At 59.5% G+C, this 14,841-nt stretch overlaps 1 protein-coding gene across 1 annotated transcript in view; it reads left to right on the plus strand.

Annotated features, from left to right (window-relative positions):
* The window catches only part of MCC (MCC regulator of WNT signaling pathway), a 207,440-nt gene extending 192,599 nt beyond the window's left edge, over positions 1–14,841 (plus strand). Inside the window, exons 12-17 of the mRNA XM_058677491.1 lie at positions 94–277; positions 5,199–5,433; positions 8,861–9,073; positions 10,922–11,022; positions 14,254–14,376; positions 14,661–14,841. Of these exons, the coding sequence (XP_058533474.1) occupies positions 94–277; positions 5,199–5,433; positions 8,861–9,073; positions 10,922–11,022; positions 14,254–14,376; positions 14,661–14,841 (1,037 nt within the window). The remainder of the gene's footprint in view (positions 1–93; positions 278–5,198; positions 5,434–8,860; positions 9,074–10,921; positions 11,023–14,253; positions 14,377–14,660) is intronic.

The following is a 14,841-nucleotide window of genomic DNA, read 5'->3' on the forward strand; positions in this document are numbered from 1 at the left end:
CCCCTGCCCTGAGCAACCAGGAATCAATGGTGCACACTACCAGCTGCCCTGTCCAACTGCAGGGCTTAACTCATTGGCTTTTCTGGCATGCAGGAGACCAGTCCGGGGAGGAGAACATCACCCAGATGCTAAAGCGTGCCCATGACTGCCGCAAGACGGCCGAGAACGCCGCCAAGGCCCTGCTCATGAAGCTGGACGGCAGCTGCGGCGGAGCCTTTGCCGTGACGGGCTGCAGCGTGCAGCCCTGGGAGAGCCTTTCCTCCAATAGCCACACCAGGTAACGCCGGCCTCTCACTCCCGCCCAGACACCCCGTCTACTGCCTGTTCCCCTTAGCAAGGAACAAGGCTTGAGTGAGGCATGGGAAAGCAGCTGGTGTGGGACACAGCCCAGAGACATGGGCGCTTTGCCGTAGAAGGTGGCACGGACGGGGCCTGTGCTGCCTTTCTGTCCAGCTCAGTCTCCTACACGTTGTTTTCTGCTTCTGGGGACATCTGGGATGGGCTAGGCCTACTCACTACCCGTGGTACCCAAGCAGTGGCGACGCAGATCACCCTAGCTTGGCTCTGACCCTTGGTGGGTCTGTCCTTTCCCATAGACCCGAGCTGCTTCTCCTGTCTCCTGTCCATTGGAGAGTGAAGCCGCACTCATGCACCAGCTTAGCAGCCAGAGGCTGGGTCTGTGTCTGTGAATCTAGGAAGCTCTTGTGGGCACTGGAGAAAGGCGAGCGGGGAGGCCGTGCCCAGCTGAGGCAGCTGGATTGCGTCAGCTGGAGGCGGCGTCTGTCCCCGCTGTCTTCTCGTTTCTGACCGCCAGAGTCCTACACACCTCCATGTACCAGTTACCATTCTACGGGATGAGGAAACTTACTTCTGTCAAGGTCATTCGGATATTTGTGAAATCATTGTCAGGCCTTACAAACCTATCAGCTGAAACAGTATAGTCCACAGGAAGTTTATTGAATTTTGAGTCTGCTGGCAGTTTCTGGGGCTCCAGGCTGCATGTCCCAGCCCTGGTCTGGAACGTGGCTTCTTGGTTTCTTAGCTGGTTGCCAAAGCAGGAGAGACAAGAAGGCTAAATGAGCCTGTTCAGGTGAGAAAACCTAGACTCAGGTGGGTAGGGGGCTTGCTCAGGGCTGTCTGCCTGTGGAGGAGGAGCCTGTGTTGAAACCCAGAACTCCACCAGGCTCTGCGCTTAGGCCCCTCAACACTCCTGCACATCAGTTGTTTGCAGATCAAGCGGCCAGGTTGGCAGGAAGGTGGGTTGGATACCAAGAGAGAGCCCTGACAGTCTCATTTCCATGCCTCTGTCCCTCGGGCAAGGCCTGGTCGCCTGCCTGCACACGTCACGGCGTCCATGGCCCCAGGAGAGCAGCCACTCCGGCACTGGCCAGGTGCGAGGGCTCACGCGAGGCTCTCGTTTCCTCTGGGCTCCAGCACTGGTTGTCTTAGGAAACAGGGATTATAACTCACTTTGTCCTGAAAACCAGATTCTTCTAGTTCAGTACAGAAGTAGATGCTCTCAAACTTGACTTTCCCACAAGTGTGAATCTGCTTCCTCTCCCTCCAGTGTGGACAGGGCTGTGTCCTGCCTGCCCGGCGAGCTGGAGAGTGCGGGTACGGGGCTGCACGTCACCACACCTCCTATCCCCAAAGAATTTTTTTGTCATAAATCACGTGAATTTGGAGATCTTGGTCTTGAATACTTGTAAAAAAATAATTTTGATGTATGAGGTTCGGAGACCATTTTCTTAGAAAAGTTGGTTTTTTTTTATTAGAAGTTGGGTTTTAGTGAGTTCAGTATACTTTCTCTGGTAGGCAAAGGACTAGAAGTGTTTTGTGTTGGGGATTTCTTGGTTTTTGGAGTATTTGCACTTAGAAATTAAATGTCTTGTGGACAGGACCCAGGTATAAACAAAGTTGCTTCATATAGACCTTGCACAAAGCCTGCGTGCTGGACCATGAGTGGTCAGGCATTTCCACCTGTCGCGTCTTGCTGGTGCTCGGGAGGTTTTGAGATTTGGGGGTTCAGGATATTCCACTGGTTTGTCTTCTGTGCATTGAGATGAAGAGTGCGGGCTCCCTCCAACATGCAGGGCCCAGGCAGGCCATGGTCTGCTTCCTCCCAGACAGTAATGGGAAGCTGGGTGGAAGTGCACAGTGGCAACACAGGGACTCAGGCTGACATGCCTGTAAAGGATGCCGTGCCACAGCACCTGCCCCAGAAACAAACTTCAGAAGTCAGCTGTTAGCTGACAGTGGGTGAGTATTTGTTTCTTCTTTTCCTTTCTTTCTCTCTCTTTTAAAAATTTACTTATTTTGAAGGAAAAACCAGAGATAGAACTTCTTATCCAGACCCACCTTTGGGTCGAACTTTATGATCCAGCTCGTTTGGTGGGTCTGACTCCGCAGAAGGGCCTGTGGCCAAGACAGGATGAGCCATAGCAGTGAGTGCTTGGAAGGCTGGAACCAAATGCCTTTGATTTCAGTGTCCTGTGGGGAGCCGGTGAGAACAGGCTGAGAACACCCAGGCAGCCCAGATGCCCCTGGGGGCGATTCACACCGGGTGTGAGCTTCTAGTTGCAGCGGAGGGTGGCGGAGCTCTGGAAGAGGCCGAGGCCTTGCCCTCTAGGCTGGTCTAGAAGACCATGATTTCCCTGGCACAGGAAGAAGGTTTGAGGACAGTGGAGTCACAGCATTAAAAGGGTGAGTGGGTCCAAGCGGTGGCCAGTCGGGACAGGCCCGGGCTGGCAACGCCAGCGGCCTGCGCTTACTGAGGAAGAGCTGTTGCATGCCTGCGCATCAGGAAGGCGCAGCCAGAGAGCGGCCGTTAGCTTCAGAACTCGTCAGTGTGTCTCGGCGTGGCTACCAGGGGTCCCGCATATGTCCTTGTCACTAAGCTCCTGGGTCTTCTAACAACATGTCGGAGATCCACTCACAGTGTCCTTGCTGACCCTCTGTCTGCCTCAGGGCCTTTGCAGGTGCTATGTCCCCTGTTCGGATCACCCTTCCGCATGGTGGCCACACAGCCCCCTTTCTGACATCTCGTCAGGCCACTCGGATGTGCCTCTAGATGGAATTCAGTACGAACCCAGCCCCAAGCCTCTTCCTGGTATTCCTGCACTCCCAAGACACTTCGTCTGCCACTTCCTGTCTTTCCTGCCAAAATATGAATCTCTGAGGACTAGGATTTTTACAGGGCTTGTGGCCTAACCACCATAGCAGCCACCCAGGATGTTGAATGGATGAGTAGTGTATTTATTTAGTGCTGACCTTGTGTGGTCACCGTGCTAAACATCGCCAATTTTCCCTCATTTATGCCTTAACACGGTGTTGGGGAACAGCTGATTTTTATAGATAAGGTCAGGAAATCTGCAGATAGTAGAGGATGCTCAGAGGAAGAGGTGACCCTGGGGATTAGGGTTCTGCCTGGGGACAGGACCAATGTGAGGTGATGTAGCCACACAAAATCTACCCCAAGATGTGCCACTGTGTTCCCGTCTCCCTGGGGGTGGCGCTGCGTGTGTACCTGGAGGTGGTCATTCTATTGGCGGGCACCTGTCGCCTGCCTCTGGAGATGTGGCTGTATTGTTGCATTGCGGTGTGGGCGCCTGTACCTACACACATGTAGCGTAAGGAGCTGGTGGTCTGGTTACGCAGCTGGCTCAGGACAGGCTGGAACCCAAGGAGAGCAGGTGCGCTGTGCTGAGCTCCAAGGCCACCTGCAGGCAGAACGCTGCGCTCCGTTCTCCCGGCGTCAGTGGCCGGACACAACCTCCCACGTGACAGGGCTCCTTGACTCACGGTCTCTGGTTCTCACATTAGTCACGTGAATGCAGCTGGCGCGTGGCCGGGCACCAGGGCATCGCCGCCCTGGGAGAGGCACTGCTGAGCACTGGGCTAACCTGCTGGTTCCTGTCCTGCACGGGTAGGGGGAACCAGGGCAGCCCCAGGGAAATGCAGCCATTGAGGTGTTTCCTGTCCCACATCTTCTCTGGCACAAAGCCCCGCCAGGCCTTGGACTGATGTCTGCCCAGGAGCACCAGATGAGGGGAGGGGCTCCACTCCGCCTCGTCTCTCCCTTCCCAGGAAACTTGATCTTCATGCACTCTGAGAGCGCAGGTGCGTCTGGTCGTGTCTAGGCTGTGGGGAGGGGCCTCCTGCCTGGATGGGGAGGCGAGTTGCAGGGTGTGCTTTCCCTTGACCTTCCTGCTGCTCTCCCAGGCTTTAGGACAGACTGCCCTGGTGCCTTGCAACAGCCAAGCCCAAGGTCACTGCAGCACCTGCTGGAGCAGGTCTGATTATCGGGGCAGCTGACCTGCAGCTGCTGCTGGGGTAGGCTGAGCTGTCTCCAGGCCATGGCTGTCCTGCCTTCCAGGGTGGCTCGCTGCCCCCAGCCCAGGGTGCACATGTGTGCATCACAGGCCAACAGGCTCTGCACGGTCAGCACGCAGTGAGACTGCCCAGGGTTGCCCTGGCACGTCCCTGCTCACAGGGAGGCCCAGGCACCCCACTTTCAAGGTTGCTACTCTCCTGTTACACCCACCCGTGTGTCCTGTGATACCAGATGCAAGCAGCTAAGGTTAGCAGGGCATAGCATCTGAGTGGGCAGCAGGACCAGGGGAGGTGTCAGGGAGGACCCAGGAGGCTCCTCATGCCATCCCCCCGCCCTGCGCCCCAGGGGCTCCTGCCACTGTGTGGGGGTGTGTGGGTGTGTATGTGTGCGCTCATGCATTACTATGGCCCACACCTACATGGCACTTTGCTCAGCCTCCGTGTCCCTTTCACATGCCCTTGTGCAAAGCCCTGCCCTGTGTCCACCTCTTCCACACACGCTGTTCTTAGTTATTACCTCCACCCTTGTCTGTCGCCGTGGTGACTTGCCTGCCGCCTTCCAGGGAGCATGGCTGGCCACCCTGCTTTGTGTTGGACTCGTTTGCGTGAAACAGCTGCACACACTTCTGGGGAGGAACTTGTTTGGAAATCCTGTTTGGGTTCCTGCACCATCGTGGCAGACAGTAGAAGCTTCTGTTGTTGGGAAATTGCTTGGTGTGAGCATTTCCATTCTTAACAAAATGCTGTTGGTGTCCTGAACCGTGGAGAAGGCTTTTCTGGCTGCCGTGGGAGCCGCGCCGGGCAGAGGGGTGAGGGGAGGATTGCCGGGGCAGCGTGGACACGGGCAGCGTCTCTTCATCCCGCAGCACAACCAGCTCCACGGCCAGCAGCTGCGACACGGAGTTCACCAAGGAGGACGAGCAGAGGCTCAAGGACTACATCCAGCAGCTCCGGAACGAGCGGGCCGCTGTCAAGCTGACCATGCTGGAACTGGAGAGCGTCCACATCGACCCCCTGAGCTGCGACGTCAAACCGCGGGGTGACAGCCAGCGGCTGGACCTGGAGAACGCCGTGCTCATGCAGGAACTCATGGCCATGAAGGTAGGTGGGGCTGGGTGCAGGCAGGCGTGGCTTCCTGTGTTGGGATCCTTGGGGTGGACTGTCCTAGAGCAGATCCCCAGAGCAGACCTCTACTGCGTAGTCCGCCTGCCGTGACCCCTGACTGCAAGGCTTGCCCCACTGAAGCCAGCCTGACGTGGGCACAGCGGAGATGGGCGAGGCCGCTGGCGGTGCTGAGCCTGCTCAGGTCCTGTGCCGTCCCTCCTGGGATGGCCATAGCGGTCTGCCTGCTTCCTGGGAGGATCTAGAGTGGACCAGGCCCTGGCTAAGCTTCCTGCCAGCATCCCAAGGACAGGGGAGACTTCTGGAAAGCCGGTGCCTGTCTCTAGGAGCTGGTTAAGCCAACACTTCGGCAGGGAGGGCACGCATCACTTGGTTCTGACACACGTCACCTGCTGCCTGCTCCCCCACACTGAGGCCTGTCTGATATTTGTCCCTGATCAGCTAGGCAAGTGACTCAGGCGGGCCCCTTGAAGCACCTGGTGGGGCTGTGACTGCAGGCCTGCACCGGGGCTAGAGGCCTGGCATGCCGGAGGGACTTGAGTGCCACTTTGTGGCTAGGGATTTAACCCTCTTGTTTAGATCAGAGTCCCCCAAAGCAAGGAGCATGCCAGCATGCCAGTCAGGTGACACCCTCCAGGGGGCGAGGGCTCAGTGTTCCCCTGATGAGGGGTCTAGGTGGGTCAGAGTGGTCATTCCCAAGTGCAGGTGCCCTGGCCTGTGGGGCCACGCTGACCCCAGCTCTCAGGGTCGGGAACCTGTAGCGCCTCTATCCAGGCTGGTCTGCATGGGGCTCAGCTTAGGCCCTGGAGAGGGAAAAGAGGGGCTAGCAGGTAGCAGCCATACCTCCAACTGCTTACAAGACTGCTGTCCCAGAGCCGAGGCCTGGCTTGCCTGGCCCTGGCCAGGGTAGCAGGTGCACCACACAAAGGTGGGTGCTCACCCACTGGGATCCACTCGGTTCTTTGTGGGGATAGTACTCCCGCCAGGCCACCTGCTCAGTGCTCTGCCCTCAGTGGCTGCCATGGCTGGGAGCCCCTCCCTGCCCACAGGCTGGCCACAACAGTACCCAGCCAGGGGTCCTCTCTCTAGACCCTCACACCCTGTGGCTGACCAAGATGCTGCCCGGCCGGTATTCATTGCACACCCAGGTGCTTGCTTTGGTCAGGGAGCAAGGCTTTGCTTTTCATTCCTGGACAACATGTCCTGGGACTCAGTGTCACTCCAGCCAGGAAGGGCATTTCTGTATATGCCTATTAAGACCCTTGGTATCCGCCCCTTCTCCTACCCCCCCCCTTTTTTTTAAGATTTATTTATCTTTATTGGAAAGGCAAATTTACAGAGAAGGAGAGACAGAAAGATCTTCTGTCGGCTGGTTCTCTCTCCAAGTGGCTGCAGCAGCTGGAACTGAGCCAGTCCAAAGCCAGGAGCTTCTTCTTGGTCTCCCATGTGGGTACAGGGTCCCAAAGCTTTGGGCCATGCTTCACTGCTTTCCCAGGCCACAAGCAGGGAGTTGGATGGGAAGTGGGGCAACCAAGACACGAACCAGCACTTAGATGATCCCAGTGTGTGTAAGGCAAGGATTTAGCCACTGAGCCATCACGCCATGTCCTTTTTGGCACTAGAAAACCAAGTGCGCAGTCATCCGAGAGGACAGAGCGTCCATTGCTGGCTGTGCCATCCTGCAGGCTTGTGGAGGGTCCACCAGGGGGCCTCGTCCTGAGTATGTCCTCACACATCCCAAGTCTCAGAGCAGCAGGTCACATGGGTGTGGCCATCTTGTTTGGGATGTAACTGCCTGCTTGTGAGTGGCTTTAGTGAGGTTTTGCCTGGTTCCTTCAGGGCACTCTCCTAACGTCCCGTGCCCCGCTGGGCCCTGTCCCTTTACTCTTTAATGTGCCTTTGGGTCGTTGTCTTGTGGCTCTTCACTGCTGGTACTGGTGCTCCTTGCTCACCGCGCCTGCCGCACCTGCTGTCAGGTGGGGACGGACTTTGATCCACCTTCATGCAGCTCTGCCCCATGGAGTCCTGTGTCCTGCGTGTCCTGCGGGGTGGTGCTGCATGGCCTCTGTGGATGTGAAAGCCCCAGGACTAGGTTTTGCTGAGTTCTTGGCTTCAGATTCTTGCCTCTTACACACATGGGTCACAAGTGACTGGTTTCTCTGTGGCTTCCCGCCCAGAGCCCAGATGACGGGTTTCCTTGCACACCTCCAAAGGCAGTGTTGGGGGACCCCTGTCCACAGAGGGGCCTCGGTTCTGCCTCCTGAGCCCACAGTCTTCCCTTGCATGGACAGTGGGGCTCAGGGTCTGAGGAGGCATCGGTGACTGTCGCCCCCTCTGCTGCCTTCCCCCGACCCTGTGTCCCAGCGGGCTCTCTCCGCCTCTTTGGCATCTGGGGACACCCCTTCCTTTCTGTCCTCATTGCTTTATGAGTTTGTCCTAGGAGTGACCCCTCGGGTCAGCATGCAGTGCTCCCAGGACCTTGGAGAACCTGCCTTCTGATGGCAGAAGAGGCCTGGGTACAGGAAAACCTTCCACTGTGGCACTTCAGGGAACAGGGTTTGGCCCACTGATTTACACACCCAATATGGGGGGGACGTGACTTGAGCCTCCCTGGCCATCTGTCCACGTTGGAGGGGGAGACGGCCGCTCCCAGGTCTGGCCTGCTCACGGTTCCCGAAGGCCTGTGGTTCATTTCTCGGGGAGGGTCTCCTTGGGTGGCCAGGCCAGCGGCATTGGCAAGTCAACTCACATAGTTGTTGTCTTTCTGAGGGGAAGCCATGCAGGTCACCAGGAAGCTGGGCCCGTCAGCACAGGCGAGGGTCGAATCCCACATGGGCCCCTTGGGCAGGGAAGCAGCCTGGGCTCCCAAGAGCAGCCCCACACCTGACTCCATGGTCATGGGGAGGTGGATCTGCCCCACAGGGACAGATGGTGCTGACAGCCACCTAGGGCAGGGGCATCAGTAAGCTACTTGAGCGGCATACCTGCTCAGTGGAGGCTGAGGGGCGTCCTGGTTCTATGTCCTTCTCCTTGGAAAGCACCCACCAGGCCTCTCTGAGACACCCTTACAAGTCCCCCAGGGAGGATCCGTTTCCGCCGCTTGGCTCCGGGCCCTCAGAAGGAGCAGAGCAGCTGGGTGGGATCAAAGGGCCTCGTCCCTCCACACATGGGAGACTGTGGCCTTGGGCGGCGGCAGCCCGTGTGCCTGAGAGCTGAGCTGCAGCCAGGCCAGGGGTCCATGTTGGAGCTCTTCTTTGGGGAGCCCGACTGCTCGCCGGTAACTTCTGCGTGTTGATGGAGGAGCAGGGCTCGTGGCCACATCCACACAGCAGTCCTAGCTGTGTGGGGCAGCCGTGTGTGCCCCTCGTCCCTCCCGGCCTCAGGCGCGCTGTGTCCCACCTTGCAGGAGGAGATGGCCGAGCTCAAGGCGCAGCTGTACCTGCTGGAGAAGGAGAAGGCGGCGCTGGAGCTGAAGCTGAGCACGCGGGAAGCTCAGGAGCAGGCCTACCTGGTGCACATCGAGCACCTCAAGGCCGAGGTGGAGGAGCACCGAGAGCAGCACTCCCGCTCCCTCAGCTCCGGCGGCAGCGGCGGGGGCAGCAAGGACAAGCCCCCCAAGGTAGGTGCCCGCACCCCACACGGCATCAGTGCAAAGCAGCCTCCCAGCACGTCATCCCCGACGGGGCTCCGTGCCCCTGGCAGGCACTGCCCATGTTGGGGAGGGCCAGCCATCACTTTCTGTTCCCGCTGAAGGGGGCTGCTCCTGACCCAGTGTTGTTGGCAGATCTGGCCTGCTGGTTCCGGAAGTGGCTTCTCACAGCACAGCAGCCAGGTCCCTGTGTGAGCTGTGTCCCTGAAAGGAGGGGACCATGCAGGCCAGAGTGGCACTGAGTGGGCATCCCTGGGCAGCCGAGCGCCCACAGGTGCTTCACCAGTGGCTGCCGGCCCCTGTGGGCCATCCCCTGGCCAGCTTCCCCTAGGCCTTGGCAGCCTCTGCTTCATTCATTTGCTTGTGTGGGTGGCTCTGACATCCGCAGGCACATTGCTTGTGGTGGACAGAGGTCCAGTTGTCCCATGGACAAGGATCATGTTCCCGGTGCCACTCGGGGCCACGATCCAGGTGTGGAACACACTCGAGAGCTTTGTGGAAGGACCTCTGACCAGTGGGGAGAGGAAACTGTGGAACTCACAGGCAGCAGCTCCGGGGTCAGGCAGCTGGAGAGTGGGCAGGGCCAGCAGTGCCCGGTGCTGGGGAGTGGACCAGGCACTGATGTCAGCATCGCTAGGCAGTCAGGCTGCTCCCTGAAGCCAGGAACTCAGTGTTTCCGTGTTCTGTGTGTTGGCTGGACTGAGAGAAGCAGCATGTTTTATGGGCTGGCTTCAAAGCACAGACATCTGACAGGAAAGCCGGGTAACTTCCTCGTCCTGACATTATAGCACCCCTGGGCTGTTCAGCTAATGAAATGCCCATAACCAGGTACCTTATCTTTCATAGTAGAGCCCACTGCTGTTTCGGTAAGAGCCCCTGTGTGGGCTGTTTTATGGTCTAGAGCAGGGCCAGCAGGTGCAGCAGGTGCAGAGCACGGGAAGCCAGTGAGGCGCTGTGGCCACTGGTCCATGCAGCTCATGCTGTGGCTTCTCTGCCACCAGGCGCTCCTCCCCTGGTGGTCTTGTGACTTTACAAACAGGTAACCGTTACTATGCTGTGGACCCCATTGGACACATGTAGGCCTGCTCTGTTTACAACAGGCAGCACCATAAATGTGCAGCAGGAGCCAACAGGCACCCCTTGTCTGCGAAGTCTTAGAATGTTAACACCAAATGGGAGGTGAGATATCGAAGGAGACATTGCTGCGGAGTCTGGACCGACTGCAGGGCTGCTGGCAGGGGACTGGTGGGCAGAGGGGGTACCCAGGGTCAGGGCCAGCCAAGGGGCAGTACTCCAAGGTGGTTGTGCCTGCTGGTGGCTGCCTGCCTCACATTGGCTGGGCTCTGGCCTCATCGCTTCCCTGGTGCACTCGTCCGATGGGGCAGTGGCTGCTGGGTGTGCAGAGGGCGCAGCGCGCTGGGCCGTGGGCTTGGGCGGCCATGCCCTGGAGACTCCACACCCACAGCAGGGGTAGAAGGCAGGTCAGGTCTGGTCCCTGTGCACACCAGCCTGTCTGCCCGTGAGGATGCAGAACCCAGCAAGGCTCCTGGGTGTCTCCCATGTGGACACCCTGACGGGGAGCCACTGGGCTGGGAGACTCCTCCGTGCCCATGGGACCAGGGCCCAGACCCAGGCTGTGCTCAGCCCCCCGGGAAGCCTGTGACCAGAACCACAGCTGGGACTGGCTTTGGTTTTGCACTTCCCCACACAGTCAGAGGACCCCCAACCACTGTTCCTGGGTCTCCATGCCATGCCAGGACAGAGTCCGGGGTGCTCCTGCACTGGCGGCTCATCGGAGGCCTCATTTGCGGTCCTCAGGAGTGTACCGACACCGCCCCCCCTGCCCTCTCCCTGGCCGAAGTCAGGACGACATGCAGTGAGAGCGAGCTGGCAGCCGAGTTCACCAGCGCCATCCGACGGTGAGTACCTGCCGCCCTGCACAGGCCTTGCTCCAAGTTCTCATGACTATAAGGGGTTGGGGCCGGGCTGCTCTAGGCTTGTGCTGGCTGTGGAGGCCAAGTGTGCCGGAACCCTGGAAGGAGAGAACCACATGCAGGTCCTTGCACTTGGAGGCAGAGAACCATGCACAGGTCTTGGCACTGCAGGCCAAGAGGGTTCTGTCCTTGGCCAAACCCTCAGGACTGAGTGGGATGACGGTGGCCCGGCTGCTGCTGCCAGGCCCACCCGCCGAGGCCTGCTGGGCTGCCTGGGCAGGGAAGCCTCGTGGGGCTGTCGTATCTGTTCCTCCCACCCATCCTTTGTCCCTCCTGTCAGGAAACGCGCCCCACCAGACCCTTTAGGTCTGTGCCCACATCCTGGGCTCTAGAGCAGTGTCAGCCAGTGGGAACGGAACGCAAGGACATCACAAGTTCTAGTTTTCTGGTGGCCACGCCCTTGGCTGCCTGGGGGGCACTGCCACCCCAGAGGAACCAAGTCCAGCGGGCTGTCCAGCTCAGATTTTTGTTTCATTCATGATGGTCTTTGGCCTCTGTTGTTTTTACTTGGTGATGCATCTGCCCTTTCATTGTTTTGAAATGTTTATTTGAAAGGCAGGGTTAGAGTCTCCCATGCACCGGGCCATCCCTGCTGCTCTCCACAGGCCATTAGCAAGGCACTGCATGGGCGAGGTCACCCCTCTGCACATCGCGGTGCCCGGCCACCACACTGCTGGCAGCCCGAGCTCGCCATGCTGTGCTGCACTCAGCTCACACCCAGCAGCACCTCTGGCTGGCAGCTCTGCTCGGGGTAGGCAGAGAGCAGATGGCCCAACCACACCAGGGTGGGAGGAAAGCTGCTTGTAGGGTCCCACAGGGAGCCCTGTAGGCTGAGCCCGGTGCCAGTCCCAGTGCCTGCAGCTCAGAGGCCTGAGATGGCACGAGCAGGGTGCAGCTGCGCTGAGGAGGCCCCTCCCTCAGGCAAGGGCTGCCCGGCAGCCAAGACCCTGCACAGGGCTGCAGTCAGGCCCAGCACCAGGACCCAGGTTGTCAGCCTGTGTCACCCCACTCAATGGCCTTCCCAGGCACCCCGTGGCCCTGGTGTGATGGGACTCCCTTATCCCCCACCCCCAGGACATCAGTCCCACGGCTCCTTGTGGCTCACCTGTGAGTGTGATGCCCCTCTGCCACCAGGCAGGAGTGACAGTCCAACTCTGCCCATCTTTTGTTTTTGAGAAGCCAATTTAGAAGAATCAGGATAGAGAAACCTTCCATCCAGTAGCTCACTCCCTGCCCACGATGGCCAGCGCGGAGCTGATCTGAAGCCAGGAGCCTTAGGTGGAGGCTTAGGCCCTGTGTTCCCACACTAGGCCCCCAACAGAGAACTTTTCTTTGATAAATGCAGTGCCAGACAGGCATGGGCTGGTTGCTCGATGGCCCTTTGCTGTTAGAGCGGAGCAGCAGGCATGTGCATGGTTAGCAGGTCTGGCTGCCACCAGTGTAGGTGGGCTAGTAAGGCGGGCTCTTCCATTGTTTCAGAAATGACCATGGGAGCTACATGACAACCAGCATGTGGGGTCAGGGTCCTGTCTCAGGTGTCTAAGTGGTGCACAGGCGTTGGGGCCATGCAGACCAGGGAGGAGGGGGAGGTTCAGGGCAGCTGTTTGAAGGATTCTGCCCCAGACGTGGGTACCTGTTACACGCAGGGTCACACAGCCCAGAAATGGGCGGGGCTGAGCCCCGGGGGCCCTCGAGCAAGGCTGGCTGCTGGAGAGATTGCCAGGCCTGGGGTTGTGAAGTCAGACTTCTGCGAAACTCAGCAGAGCCGTAGACCAGGCAGATGAGCCCACGTGTGTCGTTTCACAGAACCCCGAGTTGAGGGAGGAGCACGGCCCACGCACACCCATGTGCCCTGGCACTTCTGGACTGCCAGGAGCCAGTCCCTCCAGCCTAAGCCCAGGCAGGGCCAGGAGTTCCCAGGCTCCTCGCCCTTCTCTGACTCAGCCCCTCAAGCACACAGCCAGGTAGCACCACCCCTCCTTCACTCCCCTGCCCTGGTCAGCCCCGGGCCAGTCCCCAGGCTGGAGTGGCCAGGGCAGGCAGCTGGTGGCGTCTCCACCAAGTTTCCTTCCCGCTGGCTCAAAGGGTAGAGAAGTCAGCCCAGGGCGGGTGGTGCACTCACCAAGGACAACAGTTCTGTTGCAAATTTTTCATCCTTAATTGCAATTTCTTTCCTGTGCTGTTGCTCAGCCTAAAAGTGACAGATAAGGAGCGTGAACCCAAGCGTGGGGCTCACAGCTCGCACTTCCCCTGGCCGCAGAGGTGTGGGCAACACTGCCACCCTGTGGCTCCAGCAGGAAACGCCGCCAGGCTCAGGCCTTCCTGGCGCCCAGGCAGAGCCCCAAGGCCCGCACAGGCTTCCACTCTGCGGGTCTGTGAGAACTGGGTCTGGACCACCGGGCACCTGAGAGGGACTCCAGCCAGCTACCCCCACCCCAGCCTGGAGACTTAAGTCTTACTAAGCAGAGCCTGCCCCTCTGAATGTCCGCTGCTGTGCCCACCAGGCCTTGATTCTGAGATAGCTTTGGGAGCCTGGACATGCTGGGTCACACTGCTGGGTCCAGCCATGCTCGCAGCCGGGACACCATGGGCACCCACGTGCCTGCCCTACACTTGCTCCCTCGGAGCCAAGATCACAGCCCAGGTGTCCCGCCCCACCCCCATGGGCACAAAGCCTGCCCGGGTACCCATCCACAGGAGGCTAGAGTCTGGAGCTTGAGCTGGGCATTAACTGCCCATGCCACCAGGCTCACAGGCCTGGCTCCGGGCCAAGCCCCTCTTAGACATTCCTTCCCCTAACACGGGGCAGGGCGGTATGGGGAGGGGGCAGCTGTCATCACCCCACAGATGGCCACTCCGGGACACTGGGAAGGGCTCTTGCCCCACTAGCACCTTGGTGTCCAGCGCCACGTGGCAAGTGGCAGTGGCAAGGAACCAAGCTGATACTGGAGCCACCCAGTCCACCTCTGGAGCAGAGCGTGCCCTGCAGCAGGGCCAGTGCCTGTGCCGTGGGCAGGCTGGGATGGCCGGGCAGAAGACTAGGTCCCAGGCTGCTTCTGGGGTTGGGATGCCAGCATGGGACGCCCAGGTGCCCTTCTAGGGCCCTTGCCAGCAGCGAGGCTCCCTCAACTCCCGCCCGTGTTGTCTCCCGGGCAGCGAGAAGAAGCTGAAGGCACGAGTGCAGGAGCTGGTGAGCGCCCTGGAGCGGCTCACCAAGAGCAGCGAGGTCCGGCACCAGCAGTCAGCCGAGTTCGTCAACGACCTGAAGCGTGCCAACAGGTGAGGGCACCCCATGGGCAGCGCCCGGGCTGGGTCCTCCCAGGAAGGAGATGGGGGAAATGACGCACCAGGAGTCATGAAACTGACACTGGTAGGCCAGAGACCATTCTTGAGGGCCAGCAAGGGACCTGGCGTGTGGGTGGCCTTCCCTAGACAGGACTCCAACTGGGTTTGAGGTGTCCTGGGGTGGTCTGGAGTGCTCTGAGCACAGTGGGGGTGCCCGGCCAGATGCCACCACACAGACTGCGGCCGTGGCGGGCTGACCTCCCCGCCCCCCCCCCCAGCAACCTGGTGGCTGCCTACGAGAAGGCCAAGAAGAAGCACCAGAACAAGCTCAAGAAGCTGGAGGCGCAGATGCTGGCCATGGTGGAACGGCACGAGACGCAAGTGCGGATGCTCAAACAGCGCATCGCCCTGCTGGAGGAGGAGCACTCGAGACCACACACCAACGAGACAGCCCTCTAG

The sequence above is a fragment of the Ochotona princeps genome, chromosome 19 (assembly GCF_030435755.1).
Source record: "Ochotona princeps isolate mOchPri1 chromosome 19, mOchPri1.hap1, whole genome shotgun sequence".
Classification (NCBI taxonomy): Eukaryota; Metazoa; Chordata; class Mammalia; order Lagomorpha; family Ochotonidae; genus Ochotona; species Ochotona princeps.